General features: G+C 42.9%; 1 protein-coding gene across 1 annotated transcript in view; it reads left to right on the plus strand.

The window, feature by feature from the left end:
• The window catches only part of SMS (spermine synthase), a 54036-nt gene that overhangs the window by 17074 nt on the left and 11019 nt on the right, over positions 1 to 25943 (plus strand). Inside the window, exons 2-7 of the mRNA XM_058713749.1 lie at positions 6901 to 7021; positions 10749 to 10839; positions 11386 to 11450; positions 17142 to 17317; positions 18106 to 18260; positions 19505 to 19594. Of these exons, the coding sequence (XP_058569732.1) occupies positions 6901 to 7021; positions 10749 to 10839; positions 11386 to 11450; positions 17142 to 17317; positions 18106 to 18260; positions 19505 to 19594 (698 nt within the window). The remainder of the gene's footprint in view (positions 1 to 6900; positions 7022 to 10748; positions 10840 to 11385; positions 11451 to 17141; positions 17318 to 18105; positions 18261 to 19504; positions 19595 to 25943) is intronic.

Here is a 25943-nt window from a genome sequence, read left to right on the forward strand (position 1 = left end):
CGCAAAACTGGCTCTTAGCTTCTCTGACATCAGATTCTCAGGTTTTGGGTAAAGGATGCCTGCGTTGATGCTTCTCCTTGCGGTGAGCTGCTGACTTCTCTGTTGCCACTGCCCACTAGTGGAGTACGGCTCTCAGAAAGGAGGAGGGGGGTCGGGGTGGCCCCTGACCTGAGCATAAAGGGGAAGTGGGATGGGGAGACAGACCCAGTGGGATCAGAGAGTCAAGTGAAGTAAGGCACGGGGCTCTGGAGGTACCAGGGTCTGTGCAGTAGGGGCAAACTGGAAGGAGGCCGGACGTTGGGCTCCACCACTTGGGTATGGTGCGATGATGGGAGTAATCCACCCCTTGGCTATGAAGTAGCTTGAACCATTGTGAGGGAGAGCTAGGAAGCAAAGAAATGGGGGACGGAGGCTTGATGGGGACGTGTGGAATTTCCAGCCCTCATAATTAAAGATATGTTTGGCAAGAATAGAAATTTGTCTCCTAATTTCACTAGCCAGATGCTGCTTGAATGTGAACGAATTCACTCATTCCAAACCCCTGACTTTGCAGAGGTGGCCCCTGGGGCTCTGGCCCATGGCCGGGCAGGCTGATGGCCCTGCACAAGAGGTGACTGACACACACCCTATGTCCTGAGTTTTCTTTACTTAAGTTTCTGAAGTTGAAAAGGACTTAAAGATGCAAAGTTGGGTCTGCAGGTGCAGAGAGAACCTGCAGAGTTTTTTTTCTGGGTGTATGACAATTGCTTCTTCCCTCAGGGCATCCTCTGCTGGAATTCATCTTGTTAAGGAGGTTACAGTATCTTGACCATTACTTAAAATGGAAGAAAGAAGTGAGAATATGTATGTCTGAAGCATGTTTTCCCCTCTTGATGCCAGGGTGCTGGGTATCTTAGGTTTTTACTCAGCACGAATCCCTTACTCAGTGTTTTGGGCTTGTAAGCTGGGTGGGTGCAGCTGATCTACTGAACTTCTGTGACTGGGGCTGCCCACCTAGTGGAGCAATGATTAAATGGCAGTACTAGACCAGGAGGGATGGAGGGAATGAACACTGGTGTCAGGTTCCCTGCAGGAAACCTGCAAAGTGGTGTCCGCATCTTATGGTTGAGGAAGTGAGGTATGTGAGGGGTGCCTGGCCAGTGAGCTTGGATGGGCAGAGAGGTTGTGGTGGGGGATTTGTGGGAAAAGTTTCAAGGGGAGCTTCCTGGGGGATTTTAAGTGGCAAGGGTATTAACATCTAGTGGGGGTGGAGTAGAGAAGTCCAAGCCCATTTTCAAACTTGACTGGGACAGTGTGGCGAGCATTTAGGCAGGAGGTACCTTCCAGCTGGATATATGCATTTGGGATTCAGCCATCTGGAGCCGATAGTCACAGTCAGAGCTCTCCAGGAGTGAATCTCTGGGAGAAAATGAGGCAGGAAGATGAAATGTGGGCCTTCATTCCTGCTCTTCTCCCCTCACCCCCCTCTTCCCTTCCTTTCTCTCTTCCCTTCCTTTCTCTCTTCCCTTCCTTTCTTTTGATAGTGGTGTATGTAATTTGGATCAGACCTCTAAGTTGATTTCTTTTAAAGTTATGGTTGAATAAACTCAAAGTGGGCAGTGGTCTGGAAACGGGGGCATTGAGTTGTCTAGTTGACAAATGACATATTTTGCCCTGGGACAGGTCTTTGTGTTGCTGAGCAGTTTGGAAGGCTGAGTGGTATACTAGTTGCACATCATTCTTGCCTGGCCAGAGTTTTTTTAAGAACTTCTGCCAAACGACATTTTATTAGCCTAGTTTGGATTACCATGCCTACTTGAAAGCTGTGTGATTATATCTCTTAGCATTTGAATCTACTTTCAAATTCTCTGGTTTGTAGGCATTTATGACATTGCAGTCTTTGTGTTCCCAAATTTGGATATGCTCTGACCCCAGGCTCAGTTTTACTAGTAGTTCTCAAGGGATTGTATTGCCCACTCCACTTCTGCCCCTGGGCAATGATGGTGTGGAGTCTTTTAAAAAAAATTTTATTTATTTTTATTTATTTTTTAAAGTATTTATTTTGAGAGAAAGAGCGAGCACACGAGCGAGCACGTAAGCAGGGGAGAGGCAGAGAGAGAGGGAGAGAGAATCCCAAGCAGGCTCTGCTGTCAGCACAGACCCCTATGTGGGGGTCTATCACACAAACCGTGAGATTATGACCTGAGCCAAAATCAAGAGTCGGTTGCTTAACCAACTGAGCCGTCTAGGCGTCCCTGTTTTTACTTTTTAAAGTTTATTTATTTGTTTATTTTTGACAGAGGGAGAGAGAGCATGCATGCACATAGGAGGGGCAGAAAGAGAGGGAGACAGAATCCCAAGCAGGCACCACACTGTCATCACAGAGCCTGATGCGGGGCTCAATCACACAGAGAGTGCCCTCCCTGAGCCAAAATCAAGAGTTGGTCACTCAACTGACTGAGCCACCCAGGCGCCCCCTTAAAATTTTTTTTTTTTTTAACAAAGGGGGGTACTACCCACATGTAGTGTGTATGACTGGGATTGCCAAGGTCCTGTGAGGCACAAGACAGTCCTTCACACCATATGTTGTCATCACCAATTGAGGAGCCCTGATATAGCCAAATATATTTTGTTCGGTCGTGTTACATGTTTCTTACTACATGGGTATGAAAGGTTGAAATTGGATAATAACTGCAGAGCATTTTCTGGGGCATGTCCTAGGCTACTTGTGGCTATAGTTAGTAAGGAGTTTGGGTTTTTGTCAGACTTTGTTCAACATTTTCTATAACCTTTTTGTGACTCGAGTGTAATTAGTTTGGAAATAGTGGGGATTTCTTGTTCATTCTTGTTATCTAGTGGTTTAGATCAGTGGTTCTCAACCATGGCTGTGCATTGGAATTTCCCAGGGAGCTTTGAAAAATACTGATGCCTGAGTGCCACCCCCAGACTTTTATTTGATTGGTCTAGGATGTGACATACCGGTTTTTAAAACTCTCCAGGTGATGATAATGCACTGCTAGGATTGAAAATCACTGATTTAGAAGTTATAGAAACTCTGCAAGGATATAGCAATATGGATGATTAATTTAGCTAACTGAAATAAATTCATTTCCCCGCAAGACATTTATTGAACACCTGAGGTTAAGATGACCAAGCTAGCCATATCATTAAACCTAGCAGAGCTCAGGTCTTTGGCTTCATTTTATTTTATTCATTTATTTTGTAATTAAAAAAAAAAATTAGAGTGCGAGGGAGAGAGAGCAAGCAGGGGACAGGGGGAAGGGAAGGAGAGAGAATCTTAATTAAGCAGGCTCCCTGCTTAGTGTGGAGCCCACCTTGGCGCTCGATCCCATGACCCAGGGATCATGACCTGAGCCGAAATCAAGAGTTGGACACCCAACTGACTGAGCCACCCTGGCACCTCATGGCTTTGTTTTCATTTGAAAACCTTGGTTCTGGGAAAGAGTTGCTGGGCAGTTGCTTCAGCTCTGGCTCCCCTTTCTCAGTCTTCTCCAAGGACTGTGAGTGATGTGGATGACAAGAGAGGAGAGGGCAGGAGGATAGTGCGGAAAAGCACAGTCCCTGTATCCTTGGCAGGGCTGGCACGTTCTTTGCCCACAAGGGACCAGGCGGTGGTGACAGCCAGGAAGAACATTCAGACCTGGCATATTTGTGTTGAATTGAGGGGCAAGCCCACAGTACAGAAATAAGTAACACTCTCAATTGGGTTTCTTTCATAATGTGTTTTTCTTCTGTGTGAAACCTGGCTGGATGGGGGGCCTCCATTAGCCCCCTCAGTGCCTTTCTGCCAGTGCCAGTTAGAAAAGGGGGATGGTTACCATGCTGGGTTTGGCCAGCAGACAAGGGTTTTAGGTGTATCAAAGATCCCCCTTTCCTTGGCCCAAGGGATAGATTTTGCCCTGGCTCAGCCTTGGAGCTGAGGTCTTCATTCACTGTACAGCCTGGCCAGTGATAGGGTGGCCCTGTCTAGATTGTCCCCTTCACTGGCATGAGGGATTTGTGTTCTGTTTTCTAATGTGCCAGCAGGACCCAGTCTTGAGGCCATTTACCAGGAGTGATGATTTGTTTTATACACTTTCGAAACAGAAAACATCTGTTCTAGCCGAGGAGGGATTGAATAATGACATAGTGGTTTTCCTATTCAGGCCAAGTACTGCTTGGGGTATGTGGGACTCGGGCACGCTGGGCATACTTGTCTTTACCGCCCTGCAGCTCAGTCACTTCCATGGTGGCTTGACCCCACCAGGCTTCAGTGACAAACACACTGAACAAGGTCAGTTCTTTCTTATGAAGTTTGAAATCAGAATTTTTTTAGGGGGTGGATTTCTGTCTTAAAACCGAATATAATTCAGCAGATAAAATTCAGGCTTCCCCCTTTTAATTTCCTGAAACCAATTTCAGAATAGCGAAGCCAGCTATTTTCTGCCAAATGAGTTTCCCAAAGGCATAGTTCTGTGGGAATGAGCTAGACTAATGAGACATGAGGTCACCACTCGTGTTGGTTGATGCTTATGCTGTGGGTGTGGTGTGCATTTTGCTCCAGTAGTCTTTCCCTGATGGGGGGCTTTTCCCTAGAAGCAGCCTCCCTTCATTTGCCCGTCATAGGGGTTGGCCACCCTGACATTATCTGGCTCCATAAACTATCCTGCTCTCTCTCACTGTGTACCCTGCTCTCTCTCACTGTGTCCCTTCTGGGTGCTGCCTTCTCAAAGGAGGAGAGCCCTTCCTTGTGCATGAACCCTAACTGGTTTTTATGAGCAATTTGAAGTCCCTTTGCTTTCTCACTTCCTCTCACCATTGCTGGTACCACACAGGCCTCTAGGTTGTGACCTGCTTGTCTCTACCTGCTCCTGTTTGGGCGCTTGGGGGTGCACACTTATATAGTTTTATTTTAAATGTTGACCGTGAGTTTTAGTTGTGCTATCCTAATATCTCTGTCTCTGGGGATTTGTAAGATTAAAAAATGATGCCTTCACTGCCATTTTTGCTATGCTATTTGCTGTTTTTTAAAGTTTATTTCTTTTGAGAGAGAGAGAGAGAGAGGATGAGCAGAAGAGGGGCAGAGAGGGGTGGACAGAGGATCCGAAGTGGTCTCTGTGCTGACAGCAGAGAGCCTGACACGGGAGTCAAACTCCTCAACCGCAAGATCATGATCTGAGCGGAAGTCAGAGGCTTAACTGACAGAGCCACCCAGGCGCCCCACTATTGTTTGTTAAGTGATGTTAAAAATATGAATTTTGGTGGGTGTATTAGTCCTCCGGAGCTGCCGTAACAAAGTGCTACAAATTGGATGGCTTAAAACAACGGAAACCTATTCTCTCCCAGTTTTGGAGGCCAGAAATCCAAAACAATTGTTGGCAGGGCTGTGGTCCTTTCTAAAGGTTCTAGGGGAGAGTCCTTGCTTACCTCTTCCAGCTTCTCATGGCTCTTCCATGTTCTCAGCCTGTGGCTGTGACCAATTCAGTCTCTACTTTGTCTTTCTGTCACCTACTCCTGTGTCTCCTTTTCTGTCATAAGGGCACTTGTCATTGGATTTAGGGCCCACCTGGATAATCCAAGATGATCTCCTTTCTAGATCCATAATTACATCTGCAAAACCCTTTTTCCAAATCAGGTCACATTTCCAGGGTCTGGAGGTTAGTATGTGGACATATCCTTTGTGGGGGGGGGGCACCATTCCACCCACTACAGGTCGGGGGGGGGGGCAGGTGAAATCAGGTTTTTTTTTAAAAAAAGTCTGTGCCGGCCAGAATAAGACATGTCTGCTGTCCAATTTGGCCTCTGACCCCATTTGTGGTCTTCATTTACTATGCTCTGGAAGGTCTTCAGAACATAGTTCCAGACATCACTGGAGATAGATTCTATGTAGAGTGAAAAAAATACTAACTTCTAGTCTAGGTTTTGGCACTAGTTTATGGAAGGAATTCTAGTGTAATTTTCTTGTGAAACCACACTGTGGTCAGCTGTGAATCTTTCTGTTTTTTCTTTTGCCTTGGTTCAGGTCACAGACCCACTTTTCATTTTGACGCTTTGCCGCCTCCGCTATTTTATGTGGAAAAAGCACCAGCCTGTGCAGGGCTCATGGGCCAGTACAGAGTAATTCCTTTAGTCTCATCTCGGTTTTTTATCTTACCCTTCTCAGAAAATGACTGCTTAGCATGTAGAACTAGAAGAGAAAAAACGGCATTTTGCCTTTCCTCTCAGTCTCATAATGTTGGATATTCTTGAAGATTCTGGCTTCAAGTGAGTCTTCAGAGATTAATGCAATTTCTGTAACCTTGATTGAGCTCCATTTTGGAGGTGGGTGGGTGGGAGGGGGAAGAGTGGCTTCTGGCCAAGGAGGGGTTCACACTGCATAGCAGGTTGTCCCATATGGAGTTGTTCAGTTTCTACCATATAGAAATATGTTACTGAGTGGCCCTGTTTGATTTATGTTTTTCAAATTATAATAGCAACCCATCCTTACTGTGAGACATCTGGAACATAGAAGCAAAAGTTTAGACGTCATTTACAATACCCATCAACAGAGGATGGAATCCCCTTTCTAGCACTGTATATTCTCATTAATTTACCCTAAAGTAGAAGCTCCTTTATTTGCATATCTTTGATTTCTGGTTTAGGCTAAATACTTTGTTGTGCCATCTCTAGTTGGCTGAATACATGTCTGCATCCTCAGCACAATTATTTTGTGGGTTTTTATGGTGTCTTTATTGTGTTACCTGGTAATCTGTGTAGTGTCTCCTCATGGAGTTGACACAGCTCATGACAAAAGGGATAGGTGACACTGGCAACTCTTTGTTCAGGTTTTCTCAGAAAGTTCGGTCGTCAAACTGCCTCATTGGCTTTCCTCTGGAATGTACTTCATCCTGACCACCTTGCCTTCTCTCCCTTGTTCTCTAGCTGATGGTGAGACCATTCTAAAAGGCCTCCAGTCCATTTTCCAGGAGCAAGGGATGACGGAGTCGGTGCACACCTGGCAAGACCATGGTTATTTAGCGACCTACATAAACAAAAACGGCAGGTGAGGTGTCCTTGAGTGCTGCTCTTCAGATCTGAGTACTTCAGTTGGGGGTGGGGGGTGGAGGGTGGGGGCAAAGGGCAGTGGTGGGGTGGTGTCCAGGTATTTTTATTTCCTCCTGTGACACCTTGTAGGAGGGAGCTAGAATTCAGTGCTTCGCAGCCCTAACTGCACAGTAGACTCGCCTGGGAGCGCTTTCACAAGATGCCATTACCCCAGTCATTCTCCCAGAGATTGAGGCCACTGGGCATCAGTATTTTTCCAAACTCCCCTGCCTAGATGATTCTGCTGTGTGGCCAGGACCCAGAACCCCCCTGGGCAGCATAAGCACTGTGAACTGGCAGGCCATGATTCAGACTTGGTTAAAAGATTCCTGGGCCCCACTCCAAGAATTTCTGATGCAGTATACTGCTCTGGGGCAGCACCCTAAATAGCATTTCCAGCAAGCTCCCAGGGCGTGCTGGTGGTGCTGGTCGGCAGACCCCACTGTGAATCCCACTGCGATTAGCACGGTTATAAGTTATTATCAATTAATGCAGACCATGGTCAAATGCAGGATGAGAATGTCTGCAAGAAGGTTGACAGGAAGATGAGGAGATCCAAGATTTCAAGTTTTTTTTTTCCTTAAGACTTTATAGACTATCTAGACTTTACATAATCAGTATGTAAATGAAAGCCAGTATGTTCTGGGAGTTGGAAAGGAAACCTAAATTAAGAACTGACCGATAAGAAGCTGCCAGTGCGTTGAGCTCTTTGTGCTCTCCTAAGTCTAGGTTTGTATTCTATCTAGTCTGGTTTAGCGTGGAAACTAGTAAGATTCTTAGTGATTTGCACTATTAATTTAAAACATTAAATTTTTTTTAATGTTTATTATTTATTTTTGAGAGAGAGAGAGACAGAGCGCAAGCGGGGCAGGGTCAGAGAGAGAGGGAGACACAGAATCTGAAGTAGGCTCCAGGCTCCGAGCTGTCAGCACAGAGTCTGATGCGGGGCTCGAACTTATGAACTGTGAGATCATGACCTGAGCCAAAGTCGGACGCTTAACCAACTGAGCCACCCAGGTGCCCCTGCCCTGTTAATTTTAAAATGTGAACTCCTGGGTATTTTCAGTGACTTTAATTCCATTCCCCCAAGGTACAAAGTACTAGAATTCCACATGGTTTCATTAATGTCCCATATTCTCTCACTTGTTTTTCTACTAAAAGAAAAAATAACCACCCCCATGCTCTTACAGAGGTCCAGAAGGCAATGCTGGAAAATGAGGGAAACTTCTTAGCATGCCCCCCCGCCCCGCCCTTTCATTATTCTCTGTATAAGTCAACATGGTCCACCCCATGGGGGTAATGCACTTCCCTCTCTTGATGCCTCTCAAAGACTTCCCAGCTCCTCTCTCCCCAAGCCCAGATATGTATTTCTAACTATGTAGCAAATCTCCATGTATGTGTTTAGCAGATACCTCAAATGTATCTAAAATAATTTTTTCCTCAAGGAAGATGTTGATTTGACCCCAAATCAACATCACCACCAAACTCTCCTGCCTCCCCTGGTCCATGCTCTGACCCAGTTAACAGCACGTTCCCTGGAAGTAGAGGTTTGCAGCTGTCCTTGATCCTTCCAGCTCCTGCAGGTTTGCATTTAGTCCCTCTCTGTCCTGGCCTCTTTTCTCCACCTTCCTGTCATGGTCTCTTGCTGTCCTGGGTATGGGCCATCCTTTGGGAACCACAACAAATTGAGCCATGTCACCCTGCCACCCCCGGAGGCTACTTCTCCACTCTAGGTGAAGCCTTGAATCTAGTAACAGTCTCCTAACTGCCTTTGCAGCCAGGCCCTGCCTACTTCTGTACCTCATTTCTTGAATCTTGTACCATATACACCAATTCCAGTTGTCTAGGGAGTCTAGAATTCTTCCTGGAAGGGAATTTTGAGTGACAAGAGCTGTTTGCTTCTGAAAGCAGAAAAAATGAGAATTAACATGGTTATTTTAAATGTTTTTACTTAGAGAGCCCGCAAGCAGGGGAGGGGCATAGAGAGAGGGAGACAGAGGGTCTGAAGCAGGCTGTGCTGATAGCAGAAAGCCCCGTGTGGGGCTTGAACTCAAACCTTGAGATCATGACCTGAGCTAGTCAGATGCCTAACCATCTGAGCCACCAAGGCTCCCCAACTTGCTTTGTTTAAAAACTTATTTTCCACATTGGTCTTCCTCTTCTTTTGCTTGGTCAACTGGGACTCATCCCTGTGGTTCCTGTCCTGAAACCTCACTTCTCCCGCCCAGGCATGGATTGGGGGGGGGGGGGGTGGTTGGCAGGCCACCAGGCTCAGGGGGGACAGCACCCGCTTCTGGCTTGACTTCTGGGTAATGGCCACATTGTGATGCTGACGTCCTGATCCTCAACCACCTTTTTACATGTTTTCCACCCCGCGGGGCCCCCGCCCCACAAATATTCCTCTCTATTTCTTTCTGTTTTTAATGGTTGAGTTTGTTACTAGACCTTAACTTCCCGCATTGTCTGTGTTCCTGTGTTTCTGCAGTTCTCTGGCAGAGGACTCAGCTAGAATCAATCAGGTAGTTAAAAGTGATGCTTTTCTACCCTTCCCCCATCCCCAGCCCCTGTCCTTTGTGCTGCTGGTGGTGGAGTGGCAAGGAAAGATGATTAGCTACATTCAGATGTAATTGATTTGTGCTTTCCTGGGCCTGAACTTGATTTTGGGGCTGAAGGTAAAATTAGTAGTATTTACTTTTTTAATCTAAGCACACTGGCGGTATTCTCTGAACAGAATTCTTCTAATTTAGTGTGTTTCAAATGTTTCTTTAACCACAACTTATGCTAGGAAGTAATTTTATGTCATAACCCTGTACATATTCCTCTGTGTCTATGCAGTACAGATATACGTGTATGATTGAAACACGTTTTTTGAAGTTTTTCCAAATAATTAACTTCTATTAGATGTGATACACTCTGACATTTTAAGAGAAATGTGCAGATTCACCAAATTAGGGGTCAGAAAGCTTTTTTGTAAGAAGCCACATAAGTGTCTGTCACATTCTCTCTCTCTCTTTTTTAAACAACTCTTTAAAAAATGTAAAAACCATTCTTAGTCTGCAGGCTTTGCAAAACAGCTTGCGGGCTGGATCTGGTTTGCAGTATAGGGCTGGGGTGTGCCAATCCACAACTAAGTCAGTTTAACCACCACCTGCTTACAGTCAGAAAAACACGGCTCTGGTTTGAACTCTCTGAAGGTTAATTGGGAGGACCCACTTGCCCTTTCCTACCCTCCCTTCATCTTAAGGCCATGGTTACTAAACCTGGCCCAATCATGTGCCAGGGAACCTTCTTAAAAAGCAGGTTCACAGGGGCTTCTGGCTGGCGCAGATGGTAGAGCATGCGACTCTTGATTTCAGGATCGTGTGTTTGAGTCCCACTTTGGGGGTACAATTTACTTTGGAAAAAAAAAAAATCAGGTTCACAGAACTTGCTACTGAATCACTTTCTGGGCCCAAGAACCTGTTAACGTGAAAACGTTAGCATGTGGTGATTCCATCTAAATCTTCCCTGATAGATGGCTCCCTCACCCCTAAGAAGAGGCTCTCCTAAGAAACCAAAAGGGTTAACTATGTAATTTAGGGGAAAAAAGAGCAATGGTCTTTCCTTTTAATTGGGTGGGTTGGTGTCTTTTTCTTGGGAATGCCATGATACAATTCCTAACCTTAAAATTATACTTTCCTTTGTAGTTTTGCCAATTTGAGAATTTACCCACATGGACTGGTGTTATTGGACCTTCAGAGTTATGATGGTGATTCACAAGGCCAAGAAGTTGACAGTGTTGGTTTTTCACTTTTATTGACTTTTTATTTACTTCGGTGTAATTATAAGTATTAGAGGATCATTAAATGTCTATTTTAATGGTAAAGTTATTTTACTTAATTTCTGACATCCCAGTTGACTTTAAACTTTCCTCCCTCCAGATCAATGATTTTAGAAGAAAAATAGTTGTTCCTCAGTTATTGTTAGGAACCTGGCTTGTCATCATTCCCTTGACTGCTTGAATACTGAGTAATTTTACTTGTTGCCACTGTATGGAACGTACACCTTTAAGCAGGATGTTCTATGTGCCTTATCCTTCTGCTCTCCCCTTCCCTGTTATTTCACTAAGTCCCTGTGACTTAGACTGAGGTTGGGTCAGCACCTTGAGGCCTGGTTGGTGTGGTGTGTGGAACTGGGCCAGGTCTGGAGGCTGCTGAAGGGATGGGGGAGGACAGGAGTAAAAGCACAGGTCTGTCACCACGGCTTCAGCCTCCTGGTCTGTAACTTCGGTGTACCTCTTAGCCTTTTCTGTAAGCCCATTGACTTCTTTTCTTTTAATTGTAGCTTCTGAACAAAGTAGAAGAAAGAATGAAAGAATTGAGTCGGGACAGTACTGGACGGGTGAAGCGGTAAGTTCACTCCTGAATGTCGGGTAAGATCATCAGAATGGTTGTGTTGTCCCCGAGTACGGGCTGCTTTTGGCAACATGATAGCCTGAGCTAGCGGGTGCCTCACAACCAAACAAGACAAGGTAGAAAGGAGATAGGGAGTGAGTCTCAGGAGCTGGAACTGTATAAAGCAGAGAGCTGATGGGGCTTCCATCTCAGTCACAGGGGAGTTAGAAAACTTCCCAACCTGGTCCAGTAAAGTGAAAACGCGCTCTCTCTGCTCAGAACTCTGCGCTCTCAAGTGGAATTCAGTTCTAAGATTCAGGACAAGATGAGGTGACAGAAAATTTGCCTCACAGCTTTCAAGTAAGGTAACTGCAAGATAGGAAGAATTCAGAGGCCACCCACTTTGAGCAGCCACAGGTCGGTTCTTTTGAAATGGTAATGAAGACAGTTTTTGGCCATTTAAACTTAATAAAAATAGTTCCATTCCTCTCCTCTCACTAGTCTCCTGTTAGTAGCTAATGGCTAGTGACTATCATAGTGCACAGCACAGATAAGGAACATTTCTGTCCCTACCGAAAGTTCTCTTGAACACTGTAGAGGTATTTGTCTGTGATGTCAATTGTTAAAAGAGCTTTGATAGAAATAACAGTTTTGACATTTGTTGGAATGGACAGAGTCTCGGGTGGGTCCTGGGAATTAATAATAGAAGTGAATCATGGATGCCCAGCAGGTAATTCTCAGCAGTTTGCTCTTCCCTGTCTGGGTGGCTCCTTATCAGGCCCCAGGAGTAGGAGGCTGGCCCATTACTCACAACAGCAAACACACTGTACCAGGGTTGCACCATCACTGATGGAAGCGACCAGAATACAGATTTCCCTAGTTGACAGCACTTTCTAGAAGAGGGAATTCATTTTGGCAAGACCTAGGATGTGTAAGGACTGAATTGCTCAGCATGCTGAGTTCCTCAGCCCATAGGAAAGCTCCAGGGCTGATGTAAGCTTAACCAGAAAGTTGTTTGATCTCTGGTAAGGTAGAAAGCAGGGAACTGCCAGTAAACCGAGTGTAACAGTCCACAGTTGCCCACTTTGTTGAAATCTGCCAGAGTACCTAGATTTGTGTATCCCGCCTAAGTTCAGTGTATGCATCTGCAGCTATATTTCCCTCTTTCCTATCCTTAAAAATATGTTCACACACACACACTTGTGGATTTTCCATCTTTCCCTGCTTACACCATTTTCATATCTGCACCAGCTTGCATTCAGCAGGTTCCCACTGTGTTGTAAAATGTGTTAACTCCATGATAATGAATTTGCCAACATCAAAATGCCTCTGATTTTTATTGGTCTTTTATTGGGGTTGTTTTTAGGAGTGAGTAAATAGATGGAATGCGTTTGTGGTTTTTGGCATTCATGACAAGTCTGATTCTTTTTGGTAGAGGAGTTTTGAAAGTGGAGTTAAGCTTCATATTTTCAATTCAAAATACAGACTTTGCTTTTGCTTGTTGCTGCTCTTAAATCTTTTCATAAAACCGGGGTGGGGGGGTCAAGAAGTTATTGGGAATATTTGGTGGTAGGCTTTTTGTTATTGGCCTCAAAAGGACAAGGATGGTGCCACTTTTCTCTTTGGGGAATGACATGGTTAGAAATTCAGTCATTGGTGCGCCTGGGTGGCTCAGTCGGTTAAGCGTCCGACTTCAGCTCAGGTCATGATCTCGCGGTCCGTGAGTTCGAGCCCCACGTCGGGCTCTGTGCTGACAGCTCAGAGCCTGGAGCCTGTTTCGGATTCTGTGTCTCCCTCTCTCTCTGACCCTTTCCTGTTCATGCTGTCTCTCTCTGTCTCAAAAAAATCAATAAACGTTAAAAAAAAAAAAAAATTCAGTCATTAACAGGTAACTCAGTAACATCTGAAATTATTGTTCCCCTGTGGCTGATGACTTAAATCTGAATTTTCAACTAAGAAGCCATGGGATGTATTAGAGAATTTATTTTCATATTGTTTTTCTTTTTTTTTTTAACGTTTTATTTATTTTTGAGACAGAGAGAGACAGAGCATGAACGGGGGAGGGGCAGAGAGAGAGGGAGACACAGAATCCGAAACAGGCTCCAGGCTCTGAGCTGTCAGCACAGAGCCTGACGCGGGGCTCGAACTCACGGACCGCGAGATCATGACCTGAGCCGAAGTCGGACGCTTAACCGACTGAGCCACCCAGGTGCCCCTCATACTGTTTTTCAAAAGAAAAGGAACAGGAAAACAAACTCACATCATTTAAGTTTTGTTGAGGAATAGAGGGACATATTGTGGTTTACCCAGTGTACCTGAGGCCCAGGACATACTTTACCTGACTTTTTCTCTAGGATCCATTTTCAATGTTCAGCAGTGACAGTTGAAACCAGAGTTGTGTGGGGCTCCGGAATATCTCCTGTAGCCCGTTCCAAAGAGATAGATGTACTTCATGCTGGGATGAGTGCTTCATCAAGATAAATGGCTTCCCCATCCTGTTAGAGATCCTTTTTGTTTCTTTGCCAGGCTTTAAAAACCAATGTGTTGGGGTGCATGGGTAGCTCAGTTGGTTAAGCATCTGACCCTTGATTTCGGCTCAGGTTATGATCTCACGGTTCATGAGTTCGAGCCTGAATCGGGCTCTGCATTGATGGTTCAGAGCCTGTTTGGGATTCTTTCTCTCTGTCCCTTCCCCACTTGTGCTCACGCTCTCTTTCTCTCTCAAAATAAATAAACTTTATGGATTCTTTTTAAAAAATATTTATTTATTTTGAGAGAGGGAGGCAGAGGCAGAGAGAGAGAGAATCCCAAGCAGGCTCCATGTTGTCAGTACAGAGCCCAATGTGGAGCTCAATCTCCTGAATTGTGAGATCATAACCTGAGTCGGTGGAGCATTGCAGCTTCTGATCCCGGGGTTGTGAGTTCAAGCCCCACATTGGGTGTAGAGATTACTTAAAAATAAGGTTTTTTAAAAAGTGTATGTATTTTGAGAGCGAGAGCACAAATGAAGGAGGGACAGAGACAATTAGAGAATCCCAAGCAGGCTCCGTGCCATCAACGCAGAGCCTGATGGGGGCTCAGACTTAAGAACCGCGAGATCATGACTGACCTGAGATCAAGAGTCAGACACTTAACTGACTGAGCCACCCAGGTGCCCCAGAAATAAAATCCTAAAAAAAAAGAAAAACAGAACCATTGTGTTGCAGTCAAGGGAAGAGCTCTTTAGCCAAGGCACTAGTGACACAGTTGAGAACGGACATGTATTTTCAGCAGGTTTGTGCATAGTTCAGTAATTGTCGATAGCTGGCTGGTGGTCAACCAGGGGTGGATTTCCTCCCTTGAAAACCCATGACTTGATATTTGTCACCGTCATCTAATGTCACAGGTGGTTTACCTCCCCACCTCCTTCCACCCACCAACCCTCAGCCAGGGTGGAAGAGGCTACCTCCAAGTCCTGTTTGCCTGTTCTGGAGAGAGGGAGTGGGAGATATTACCCTATTTGGGGCACCACATTTTACAAGACAGACCTCTTGTCTGCTAGTAATTACAACAGCTGCATTTGTTCACTTAAAAGATCAAGTGGTTAAATCAGGAGTTGTTAGGATTAAATGAGAGTTTATGGAAATTTGCTTTGTAAATCTCTATGTGTTTTATAGTTGTTAGTGTTTGCTCAGAGGAAGCTTCATTAAGACAGGTTCAGATTGTATTCCTGGAAACAGGTGAGTGAGGGGAACAGAGAGTCATCAGAGCAAGTCAGAGGTAGCAGATGCCAGTATACAGCTGTTTTATTGCTAATCTGTTTTATGGTTGAAACCACTGTATCTGAGAACATATGACTTGCACATAGTTGTGTTATATGTGTAGTCAGTTTTCATTTTGTGTTCCTGTTAGATTTGCCAAGCTCCTTTTCTGGGTCTTGTTTTCATTGTCATTTAGTGTCCTCTGCTGGTAGTTTCTAGTACATTCACCTTGTCTACAATACTGAACTTTTACAAAATGGAATGGAATGGGAAAATCATCAGTTTGCAGTCCTTGTAGTGATAATAACTGGTTTGGCCAAGAATTTTCTAGATGCCAAAGCCACTACTGGAGGTTTTTTGGGAGATCAGGACCTTCACCCAATTTCAGAGGACTACCCCATAGCTTGCTTAGTAATTTCAAAGGGAAAAAAGGTACTGTTGCAAATGAAGAGCTCTGGTGCCATCTACCTGAACCAAGTGGTCACACTTACATCTCTAACGATAGGAAGCACACATCTTCTGCCCCTGATGTGAGGCCTGTGTAAATACATGCCAACCTGACTTTGATGAAGAGATCTTCAGGCAAACCCTCATCAGGGATTTTCTGCAGAACACCTGGTTTGGACTGAGAGGTCAGGGTTGTGAAACACATGAGAGGAAAAGCTATACTAGATGAAATGAGGGTCAAAAAAGGAACACAACATATAGTGTATGATCTTCATTCAAAAGTAGAATAGCTATCAATGACATGATTGAGACGATTGTGGGGATATTTAAATATGGATTGTGTACTAGGTGATAGTATTGCTTCCATGTGCGCGTGTATGAATTTGGTAATGGCAGTGTGGTTGTGTAGGCAGTTTTGATTTTTGCTGAAGTATTTGAGGTACGAAGTATGATGTCTGAGGTTGCCATTTTCTCCCAACTTTTTTTAAGGGAAAATTAAATTATGCCAGAAAGGTTTATTTAAAAAGTAAACTCTTAATGTACCACAGTTGTTTAGATTTGGTAGGGGCCATGTTTGTATATAGCTGAAAGTCCAAGCTTTAGATTTATATACTACTCAGGAATTGGCCATGAGGTCATTATGCCTTGCTTTTTGTACACTCATGCTTCCAGGTTCACTTCAGAAAAATTTTTTTTTTTTTGGGTCGCCTGGTTGGCTCAGTTGGTTAAGCGGCCGACTTCGGCTCAGGTCATGATCTCGCGGTCTGTGAGTTCGAGCCCCGCGTCGGGCTCTGTGCAGACGGCTCAGAGCCTGGAGCCTGTTTCAGATTCTGTGTCTCCCTCTCTCTGACCCTCCCCTGTTCATGCTCTGTCTCTCCCTGTCTCAAAAATAAATAAAAACGTTAAAAAAAAATTAAAAAAAAATTTTTTTTAATTTATTTTGTGTGAGAGAGAGAGAGAGAGAGAGTGAGTGGGGGAGTGGTAGAGAGAGAGAGAGAAGGAGAAAGAAAATCCTAGGCAGGCTCTGCACTGTCAGCACAGAGCCTGATGTGGGGCTCAAACTCATGAACCATGAGATCATGACCTGAGCTGAAGTTGGATGCTCAACTGACTGAGCTACCCAGGTGCCCCCACTTTTATTTTTAAGGTACTCTCTACCCACAATGTGAGGCTTATACTCTTGTGGATCACCCCTGAGATCAGAGTTGCATGCTCCACTGAGCCAGCCAGTTGCTCCTCCAGATTCACTTTAAAAAAAAAAAATAATAATTTTTTTTTAACATTTGTTTATTATTGAGAGACAAAGACAAAGCATGCTCATGGGAGGGGCAGAGAGGGGGAGACACAGAATGTGAAGCAGGGGCTTGCACTCACTGCGAGATCATGACCTGAGCTGAAGTCAGACATTTAACCAACTGAGCCACCCAGGCGCCCCAAAAGATTCGCTTTTAAGGCAGTGTCACCATAAGCAGCCTGTAAGCAGTTCATGTAAGGCTCATTCCTTTTTCCTTTTTTCCAGATTACCACCCATAGTTCGAGGAGGGGCCATCGACAGATACTGGCCCACTGCTGATGGTCGCCTGGTTGAGTATGACATAGATGAAGTGGTGTATGATGAAGATTCACCTTATCAGAACATTAAAATTCTACACTCAAAGCAATTTGGAAACATTCTCATCCTTAGTGGGGATGTTAGTAAGTATTCATTCCATCCCTACCCCAGTTGCATAGCAAAGTGACAATGTTTTCCTCACAGATACACCATTGTGGATTTGTCCTACTTTGTCCTTGGCAGTGCTGTTTTTTTGTTTTGTTTTGTTTTGTTTTTTTTGATAGGAATGTTTATGTCACATTAACCTGTGAATTATCTGGGTTTTCATGTTTTATGGCAGAGCCATGAAAACTTGGTCTTGATGTTCCTTTTTCTTAGTTTTCTTAGTGTTGAGTATTCGGATAATACTTCTGTAAAGAAAATATGATTGCTTATTTTTTAGGAAATCTTTTTGTTATGGAAAATTTCAAACCTAAGTGTACAAAATAGTATGATGAACCCATGTATGTTCACCATTGAGTGACAGTAATTAGCAACTCCTGGTCAGTCTTGTTTCCTCTAAACCCTGGTTTGCTTTCTCCCTCTCATATTTGGAACAACTCTTAGATGCTATACTTCATGTAATGAAAGATGTAATTGCTTTTAATTGGCATATCAGAACATTTGTAAGACTGAGTTTTCTTCAAGGTGTATGTGTGTGTAATCTGTATGTAATATATTGTATTAGGTGTCAGATGGGTAGGGTTGATGAAAAATCCACAGTCCAGAAAAAATAAAAGTATCTCTGCACATTGTTGACAGTTTTTAAAGATCAAAAATTTTTTAAATTTGTATTTTAGGCTAGATTCCAGCACTTTCTAGTATGGTGAGTCAGGTCATGGTATGGCCGTGGGTAGAGTCACCATTTTGGACCTGTGTTTTTCCTCCCTAGATCTGGCGGAGAGTGATTTGGCGTATACCCAGGCCATCATGGGCAGTGGAAAAGAAGACTACAGTGGCAAAGACGTGCTCATTCTAGGGGGCGGAGATGGGGGCATATTATGTGAAATAGTCAAACTGAAACCAAAGATGGTCACTATGGTAGAGATATCCTTTACTTAGAGATCAAGTTCAGTTGGCTTCTTTTGCTTTCTTCTTCCTTTTTTGTCTTAAGGCTCCAGTTAATGTTATGAGGCAAATGTGTTATAAATACTGTCTTGAACGAACATTTCAATTTAGTCCTAGTAGCCTTTTCATGTGGTTACGAACAAAGCAGCAGAGATGCTCTAGTTGCAAAATAAAGAGAAAACAATCTTGGTCCAGCATCTACTGCTTAGCACTTCCTGGAAGGGCTTCATGAGGAGAAAAGAAAATTCAGTCCCTTTTGAATGACCTTGGTACAAAAATGAAATCATTATCTCATTCATGGGTTTTTTTGGGGGTAAATATGGAACCCATTAGTGTTATAAAATAATTGTCTTACCTTTTCTTTATTTTTTTAAAGATTCTATTTTTTAATTTAAAAAAAATCTTATTTTTGAGAAAGAGTGTGAGTGGGGGAGTAACAGAGAGAGAGGGAGACACAGAATCCAAAGCAGGCTCCAGGCTCTGAGCTGTCAGCACAGAACCCAACGCAGGGCTCAAACTCACGAATGGCAAGTTCATGACCTGAGCCTAAGTCCGACGCTCAACGTACTGAGCTACCCAGGTGCCCCTAAAGATTTTATTTTTAAGTAATCTCCATCCAGCTTGCGGTTTGAACTTATAACCCTGTGATCAAGAGTCACTTGGGGCGCCTGGGTGGCGCAGTCGGTTAAGCGTCTGACTTCAGCCAGGTCACGATCTCGCGGTCCGTGAGTTCGAGCCCCGCGTCAGGCTCTGGGCTGATGGCTCGGAGCCTGGAGCCTGTTTCCGATTCTGTGTCTCCCTCTCTCTCTGCCCCTCCCCCGTTCATGCTCTGTCTCTCTCTGTCCCAAAAATAAATAAAAAACGTTGAAAAAAAAATTAAAAAAAAAAAAAAAAAAAAAAAAAAAAAAGAGTCACTTGTTCCATTGGTTGAGCCAGCCAGCTGCCCCGTACCTTTTCTTTAAGGTGTTACTGTTTCAGGGCACCTGGGTGGCTCAGTTGTTAAGCATCTGCCTTTGGCTCAGGTCATGATCTCATGGTTCATGAGTTTGAGGCCCACATCCAGTGAACCCCGCTTCTCCCCCCTCTACCCTCACCCGCCTCTTGTGGGATTCTTTCTCTGTCCCTTGCTCACTGGCACCCTCTCGCTCTCAAAACAATAGTGTTACTGTTTCAGAATTCTTTGATCTAAATTCAGGATGAATTTCTCCTTGACCTGTTTGAACATTGACCAAATGGTGATTGATGGATGTAAGAAATACATGCGAAAAACATGTGGCGACGTCTTAGACAATCTTAAAGGAGACTGCTATCAGGTAATTATATTTTCCGGATAACATTTTTAAGTCAACTGATACATTATTGACTTGAATTGTGCCTTCCTAAAGCAGCTTTAAGTATCATTGGTTAAGAAATAAATAGATCACCTTGTAGGGAAGGAAAAATTTTCTCTCTAGAACATGAAGGAAGGAGAGTAAAATATCCCCCCAAACTGAGAAGGCACTTTGTGACCAGAAAACAAAGTAGGACACTCCATTCAGGTTACACAGAGTTTTATTCAGAGACACTTGCTGACAGGTTGGATGTGGCAGAGGATGACCCGTGGCAGCTGTATAGTTATTCTCTGCAAAGTCCAGACTGTAATCCACAGATTTATAGAGTGAGAGGATATGCAGGAAGGGCATTGTAGTGAGATCAGAGGGTTTGGGTGCACCTACTTGACAACTAACCTTTAATTATATTTTATGGCACTACCTGTGCATCAGGAAGGGGGAAAGACTATGTGATCTCTAACAGATTCATGGGAAGCCAAACCTATCCTGGCCTTGATAGGCATTTCGAAGGTATGTATATTAATCTCCGAGGTGCTGGAACACATAGCTCCGTGAGAGGTCACTGAGCAAGCATGAACAAGGTGGAGGGCCAGAGGTGGACAGACTCTGTATTGTCAGCGCTCTTACCCCCTGCCCTTCTGGTTCTTGGCTGAGATTCCTGTAATGAAAGACAGCTTAACAAGAGAAGGACAAGTTCATTAACATATATAGTTCGTGTATACTTGGGAGAGACCTAGGGATAACTGAGTAATTCAGAGGTAGCTTTAGGATTTAGACTTAAATATCATCTGAATAGGGAAGGGGGTCATAGGTGTCTTAGAGTGACTGTTAGTAAAGATAAAGGGCCCTTGGAAGAACAGATGGGACAGGTTTGATGTTTGTGACAACTTTGGTGTTCCGTGATAAGGGTCAACCTTCTCTGGTTGAATCCCCCAGAGAGGGGATCTCTGACAATTGAGTTTCTTTCAGAGGCTCCATCTTTTAGGCAGATGAAGGCAGAGTTTAGAGAAAGCTTCTCTGCATTTGCGGTTTTTCAAGTGCCTACCACTCAAAATAATCAATATATGAAAGTGGCATATTTTGAGGTGACGTGTTCTGCTACTCTTCAGACCTCTTTGTGTGATTTATATGTGTATTTAAACATTTGCTTCTTGCTAAGTAAATTAGTTTCTGTTCTAAATTGTACTGTGCTTGCAAGTTAACCAGTCGTTACAGTTTATAGGGTACATTTTGAATTGTATTTTGAGCATGCATGTGTTTAGTGCCCATATCTACAGTACTTGTTAGAGCAAGATAACCAAGCAAATACATCTTTTTAAAAGTAGGCTTCACGCCCAGTGTGGAGCCCAACATGGGGCTTGAACTCATGACCCTGAGACAAGACCTGAGCTGAGATAAAGAGTCAGACAAGGGGCTCCTGAGTGGCTCAGTCGGTTAAGCAGCTTGGGTAGTTTCCCTTCCATTCCAATTTTATCTTACCTAAAAGACTTTAAAAAAAAAAATTTTTTTTTTAACGTTTATTTATTATTGAGAGACAGAGACAGAGCATGAGCATGGGAGGGGCAGAGAGAGGGGGAGACAGAATCCGAAGCAAGCTCCAGGCTCTGAGCTCTTAGCACAGAGCCTGACACGGGGCTCCACACTCACAAACCGTGAGATCATGACCTGAGCTGAAGTCGGACACTTAACCGGACGCTTAACCGACAGCCACCGAGATGCCCCTAAAAGACTTTTTATTAAGAATGACTGCTGAGGGGTGCCCGGGTGGCTCAGTTGGTTAAGTGTCCAACTTCAGCTCAGATCACGATCTCACGGTTCGTGGGTTCGAGCCCTGCCATTGGGTTCTGTGCTGACAGCTCAGAGCCTGGAGCCTGCTTCTGTTTCTGTGTTCCCTCTCTCTCTGCACCTCTCCCATTTGCGCGCGCGCGCTCTCTCTCTCTCTCTCTCTCTCTCTCTCTCAAAAATAAACATTAAAAAAATGAAAAATATAAAAAAAGAAATAAGAATGACTGCTGAATATCCCTAAATGTTTTCTCTGTTAATACATTATTGTCTCTTTTTAAATAATTCATATAACGAATCATGTTGACAGATTTCTCAAGATTCCCGTCTTTGTTTCTCAACTACATCTTTCGTGGGCCTAATACAGTTCTTTAAGTAAACTGCTAGATTTAATTACTCTTTTACTTGAAAATCTTGTACACTCATCAAAATCAATCTTTATTTTTTTTGTACTACTTTTAAGGATTTTAGTATTAAAGTTACTCTATAATTATAAAAGGAATGGGGAGCACTTTGGAACATTTTCTAATTTCTAAAAATGGTCAACAGAGTATCCGTTTTTCAAATGATAAACATTTGCAAAGACCTGGTGTTTTTTAATGGTAATATTTTAATGGCTAAGGGGCTTTCCTGTTGCTACCCCCCAGACCAGGAACCCTCAACCCCTTGAACACACCCAGAAAACTCTCAACCTCAGAATTTTCCAGGCTCCCCTTAATGGTTGTTCTAATCCAGCAAAGTGGGGGGGGGATGCATTCAGACACCCACCTTCCTCAAAAGCCAAACCATTTCATAATAAAATACTACTTTTACCATTCCCTAGAATGTCTAAATGTCAGTGTCACTACCTGCCTTTGGTGCTCTATTTTCAGACAGACTTGCAAGTCAAGAGTTGTTTTCCAAGGACATCAGTAAACTGTCCCACATATATCCAGCCTCTAATTACAACAATCTACAACTCAACATTACTGCAGGTTTGCGTTTGTGGTTCTGTTTATGCTTAAATTGTTTTTCTGAATCCATATAAGGAAGTTAGAAAAAAGAGCCAGGGAGACAGGAATCTGAATCACCCTTCTAAAGTTACCCTATAACCTTGTATAAATGTCCTTTGAACTCTCTAAATTTAATCTCCACCCATAAAATTGAAATAATACCCACTTGGCACAGGTGTGAGGATTACAAGTTAAAACACCTTAGCCAGAGTCTGGCTAACAATGCAAACATTATTTGCCAACAATGGTAACTTTTAGCTTTGTGTGAAACAAATCTGTCATGCTCTGAAGAACCTAATCCCCTCTCCCTTTTTAAACTCTCAACATAGTAGATGTGAAATATGTATGTATCTTTTTCTCCCTTTGCCCACAAAACAATCACAACTACATTTTAATATAGATAGAATTCTTGCCTCGGCTTAAAAAATTAACACACATGTACCATGAAATCAAAATTGGATGCAAACACATTAGGGAAGATGGGGTAAGGAGGGGTAAGTAATTTACATATCAACAAATTAAAGCACTCATCTAAATTGTTTATAAATCTGGAGATACACATTCAAGATTCTGTTCAAATAAAATGTATTTGCTTGGGGTGTCTGGGTGGTTCAGTAAAGCATCTGACTTTTAATTTTTTTATTAATGTTTATTTAGTTTTGAAAGAGAGAGAGACACAGAGCACTAGCAGGGGAGGGGCAGAGAGAGAGAGGGAGGAGACACAGAATCCGAAGCAGCCTCCGAGCTCTGAGCTGTCAGCACAGAACCTGACACCAGGCTTGAACTCACAAGCCAGGCTTGAACTCAAGCCGCTTGAACTCACGAGCCATGAGATCATGACCTGAACTGAGCACAGAGCCTGCTTGAGCTATTCTCTTTCTCTCTCTCTCTCTCTCTCTCTCTCTCTCTTCCTCTAGCCCTATCCCTTGCTTGCGTGTTCTCTCCCCCCGCCCAAGAATAATGAATAAATAATAAAAAAATTTGAAAAAGAGAAACTTAAATATAATGTTCTATAAAATATCAAAATACATAAGGCATTTCCATTAAAATTAGAAATAAGGTGAAAATGCTATTATTACCTTTATTCACTTTTGAGGCATTAGCTAATGTAGTAAGAAAAATGAAAACAGTCAAAATATAGAATCATTTGCAGATGATATGAATGCTTAGAAAATCTAGGAAACTCACCTAGAAAACTAGTTGAGTTCATGAGAATTTGGTGCAGTGATTGGACAGAGACAGTCTAAAAAATTTTTTTAGCCTTGTTAAATGCAAAACAGTTTGAATAGAAATTAGAGGTGGAGAATGGGTTGGAGATCCTATTCAAAATAATGGCCAATTGAGGTTTTTTAAAAGCTTTTAACTGTTTTTTTTTACATTTTTATTTATTTTTGAGAGACAGAGACAGAGTGTGTGTGGGGTGGGGGGGTGCAGAGAGGGAGGGAGACACAGAATCAGAAGCTGGATCCAGGCTCCGAGCTGCCAGCACAGAGCCCGACGTGGGGCTTGAACCCACGAACCATGAGATCATGACCTGAGCTGAAATCAGCTGCTTAACTGACTAAGCCACCCAGGCGCCCCTAAGCTTTTAATTTTAGTACCAGTGTAGTTTACAGATTGTTATATTAGTTTCAGGTGTACAATATAGTGATTCAACAATTCTATATACTTCTCAGTGTTCAGCATGATATATGTGCTCTTAATCCCCTTCACCTAGTTCATCCACCTCCCCTCTGGTAACCATTGGTTTGTTCTCCATAGTTAAGAGTCTGTTTTTTGGTTTCTCTCTTTTTAATTGTTCATTTGTTTTGTTTCTTAAATTCCACTTATGAGTGAAATCATATGGTGTTTGTCTATCTTATACTGAGTTATTTCGCTTAGCATTATACTCGAGCTCTGTCCATGTCATTACAAATTGCAAGGATTTATTCTTTTTTGTGGCTGAGTAATATTCCATTGTGCGTGTGCACAGGCCACCTCTTCTTTAATCGATTGACACTTGGGTTGCTTCTGTATCTCAGTTACTGTGAATAATGTTGCCATAAACATTGGTGTACATGTATCCCTTTGAATTAATGTTCTTGTATTCTTTGGGTAAATACCTGGTAGTGCAATTGCTGGATCATAAGGTAGTTCCATTTTTAACTTTTTGGGGAACCTCCATGCTGTTTTCCATAGTGACTGCACCAGTTTGCATTCCCATCAACAGCGCATGAGTGTTCCTTTTTCTCCGCATCCTCACCAACACCTGTTGTTTCCTGTGTTTTTGATTTTAGCCATTCTGACAGGTGTGAGGTGATACCTCATTGTGGCTTTGATTTGCATTTGCCTGATAATGTGCATCTTTTCATGTGTCTGTTGGCCATCTGGCTGTCTTTGGAAGAATGTCTGTTCATGTATTCTGCTCATTTGTAAATTGGATTATTTATATTTTGGATGTTGAGTTGTGTAAGTTCTTTATTTCATCCTGACCCTTTATCAGATATGTCATTTGCAAATATCTTCTCCCATTCCATAGTTTGTCTTTTAGTTTTGTTGATAGTTGTGCAGAAGCTTTTTATTTTGACGTAGTCCCAATAGTTTATTTTTGCTTTTGTTTCTGTTGCTTCCGGAGACATATTTAGAAAAATGTTGCTATGGCCAGTGTTAGAGATGTTACTGCGTGTGTTCTCTTCTAGGATTTTTTATGGTTTCAGGTTTCACATTTAGGAATAATGACCCATCGTTAAATACCTAGGAGTATATTTAAATAAGAATGGTATTGTGGGACTGATAAGAATTAGGTCAAGATCTTATTGAAAGACTAACTGAAGTTGGAACATATGGAGAGACATGTTATATTTCTAGAATGAGAATACTGGAACAGTGTCTGTAACTTCCTATTACAACTAATACCAATCAGAATCCCAAGGAGGTTTTTAGAATTAGACCAAATGGTTTCAAGTTCATTTGTAACAATACATACCTAAGAATAGCCAAGAAAAACAATTTTAAATAATCATAGTGAAGGGAGATTTGTGCTGTTGTTTGTTAAAGCATAATCAAATAGGAGGTATGATGTTGACACAGGAATCGACAGATAAGAGGAATGGCACAGAGACTTTGAACATGTCTGAGTGTGTATTTGTACACACACAGCTAATACATGACCTAAGGTATATTTCAAGTTTGCTTGGGAAAAGGAGATTTAGTTGATTTCATAAGTGGTGCCAGCACAATGGGCTGTTCTCATTTACATGAGAACAAAGTTAACATAACCTCAGAAGCCATAGAAAAATTAATCTCAGATGGCTTAAGGTCTAGATACATAAACTTAATACATTTAGGGAAATTTAGCATATTTAATCTTGAAGTTGGGAAACCTTTTAAAGAAAGACAAACCCAGAAACTGTAACAACATAATACCATAAAGCCAAAAAACTAGTAACAAAAGTGACAGGGATTTAATCCCTTTAATAATACAGAAAGCCCCTCCCTACAACTTAAAACCTACTAGGATGACTAAATAGAAAAATGTAAAGGATATGAACTGGTCCATCTCAGGAAATGAAAATCAA

Source organism: Neofelis nebulosa, chromosome X, assembly GCF_028018385.1.
Source record: "Neofelis nebulosa isolate mNeoNeb1 chromosome X, mNeoNeb1.pri, whole genome shotgun sequence".
Classification (NCBI taxonomy): Eukaryota; Metazoa; Chordata; class Mammalia; order Carnivora; family Felidae; genus Neofelis; species Neofelis nebulosa.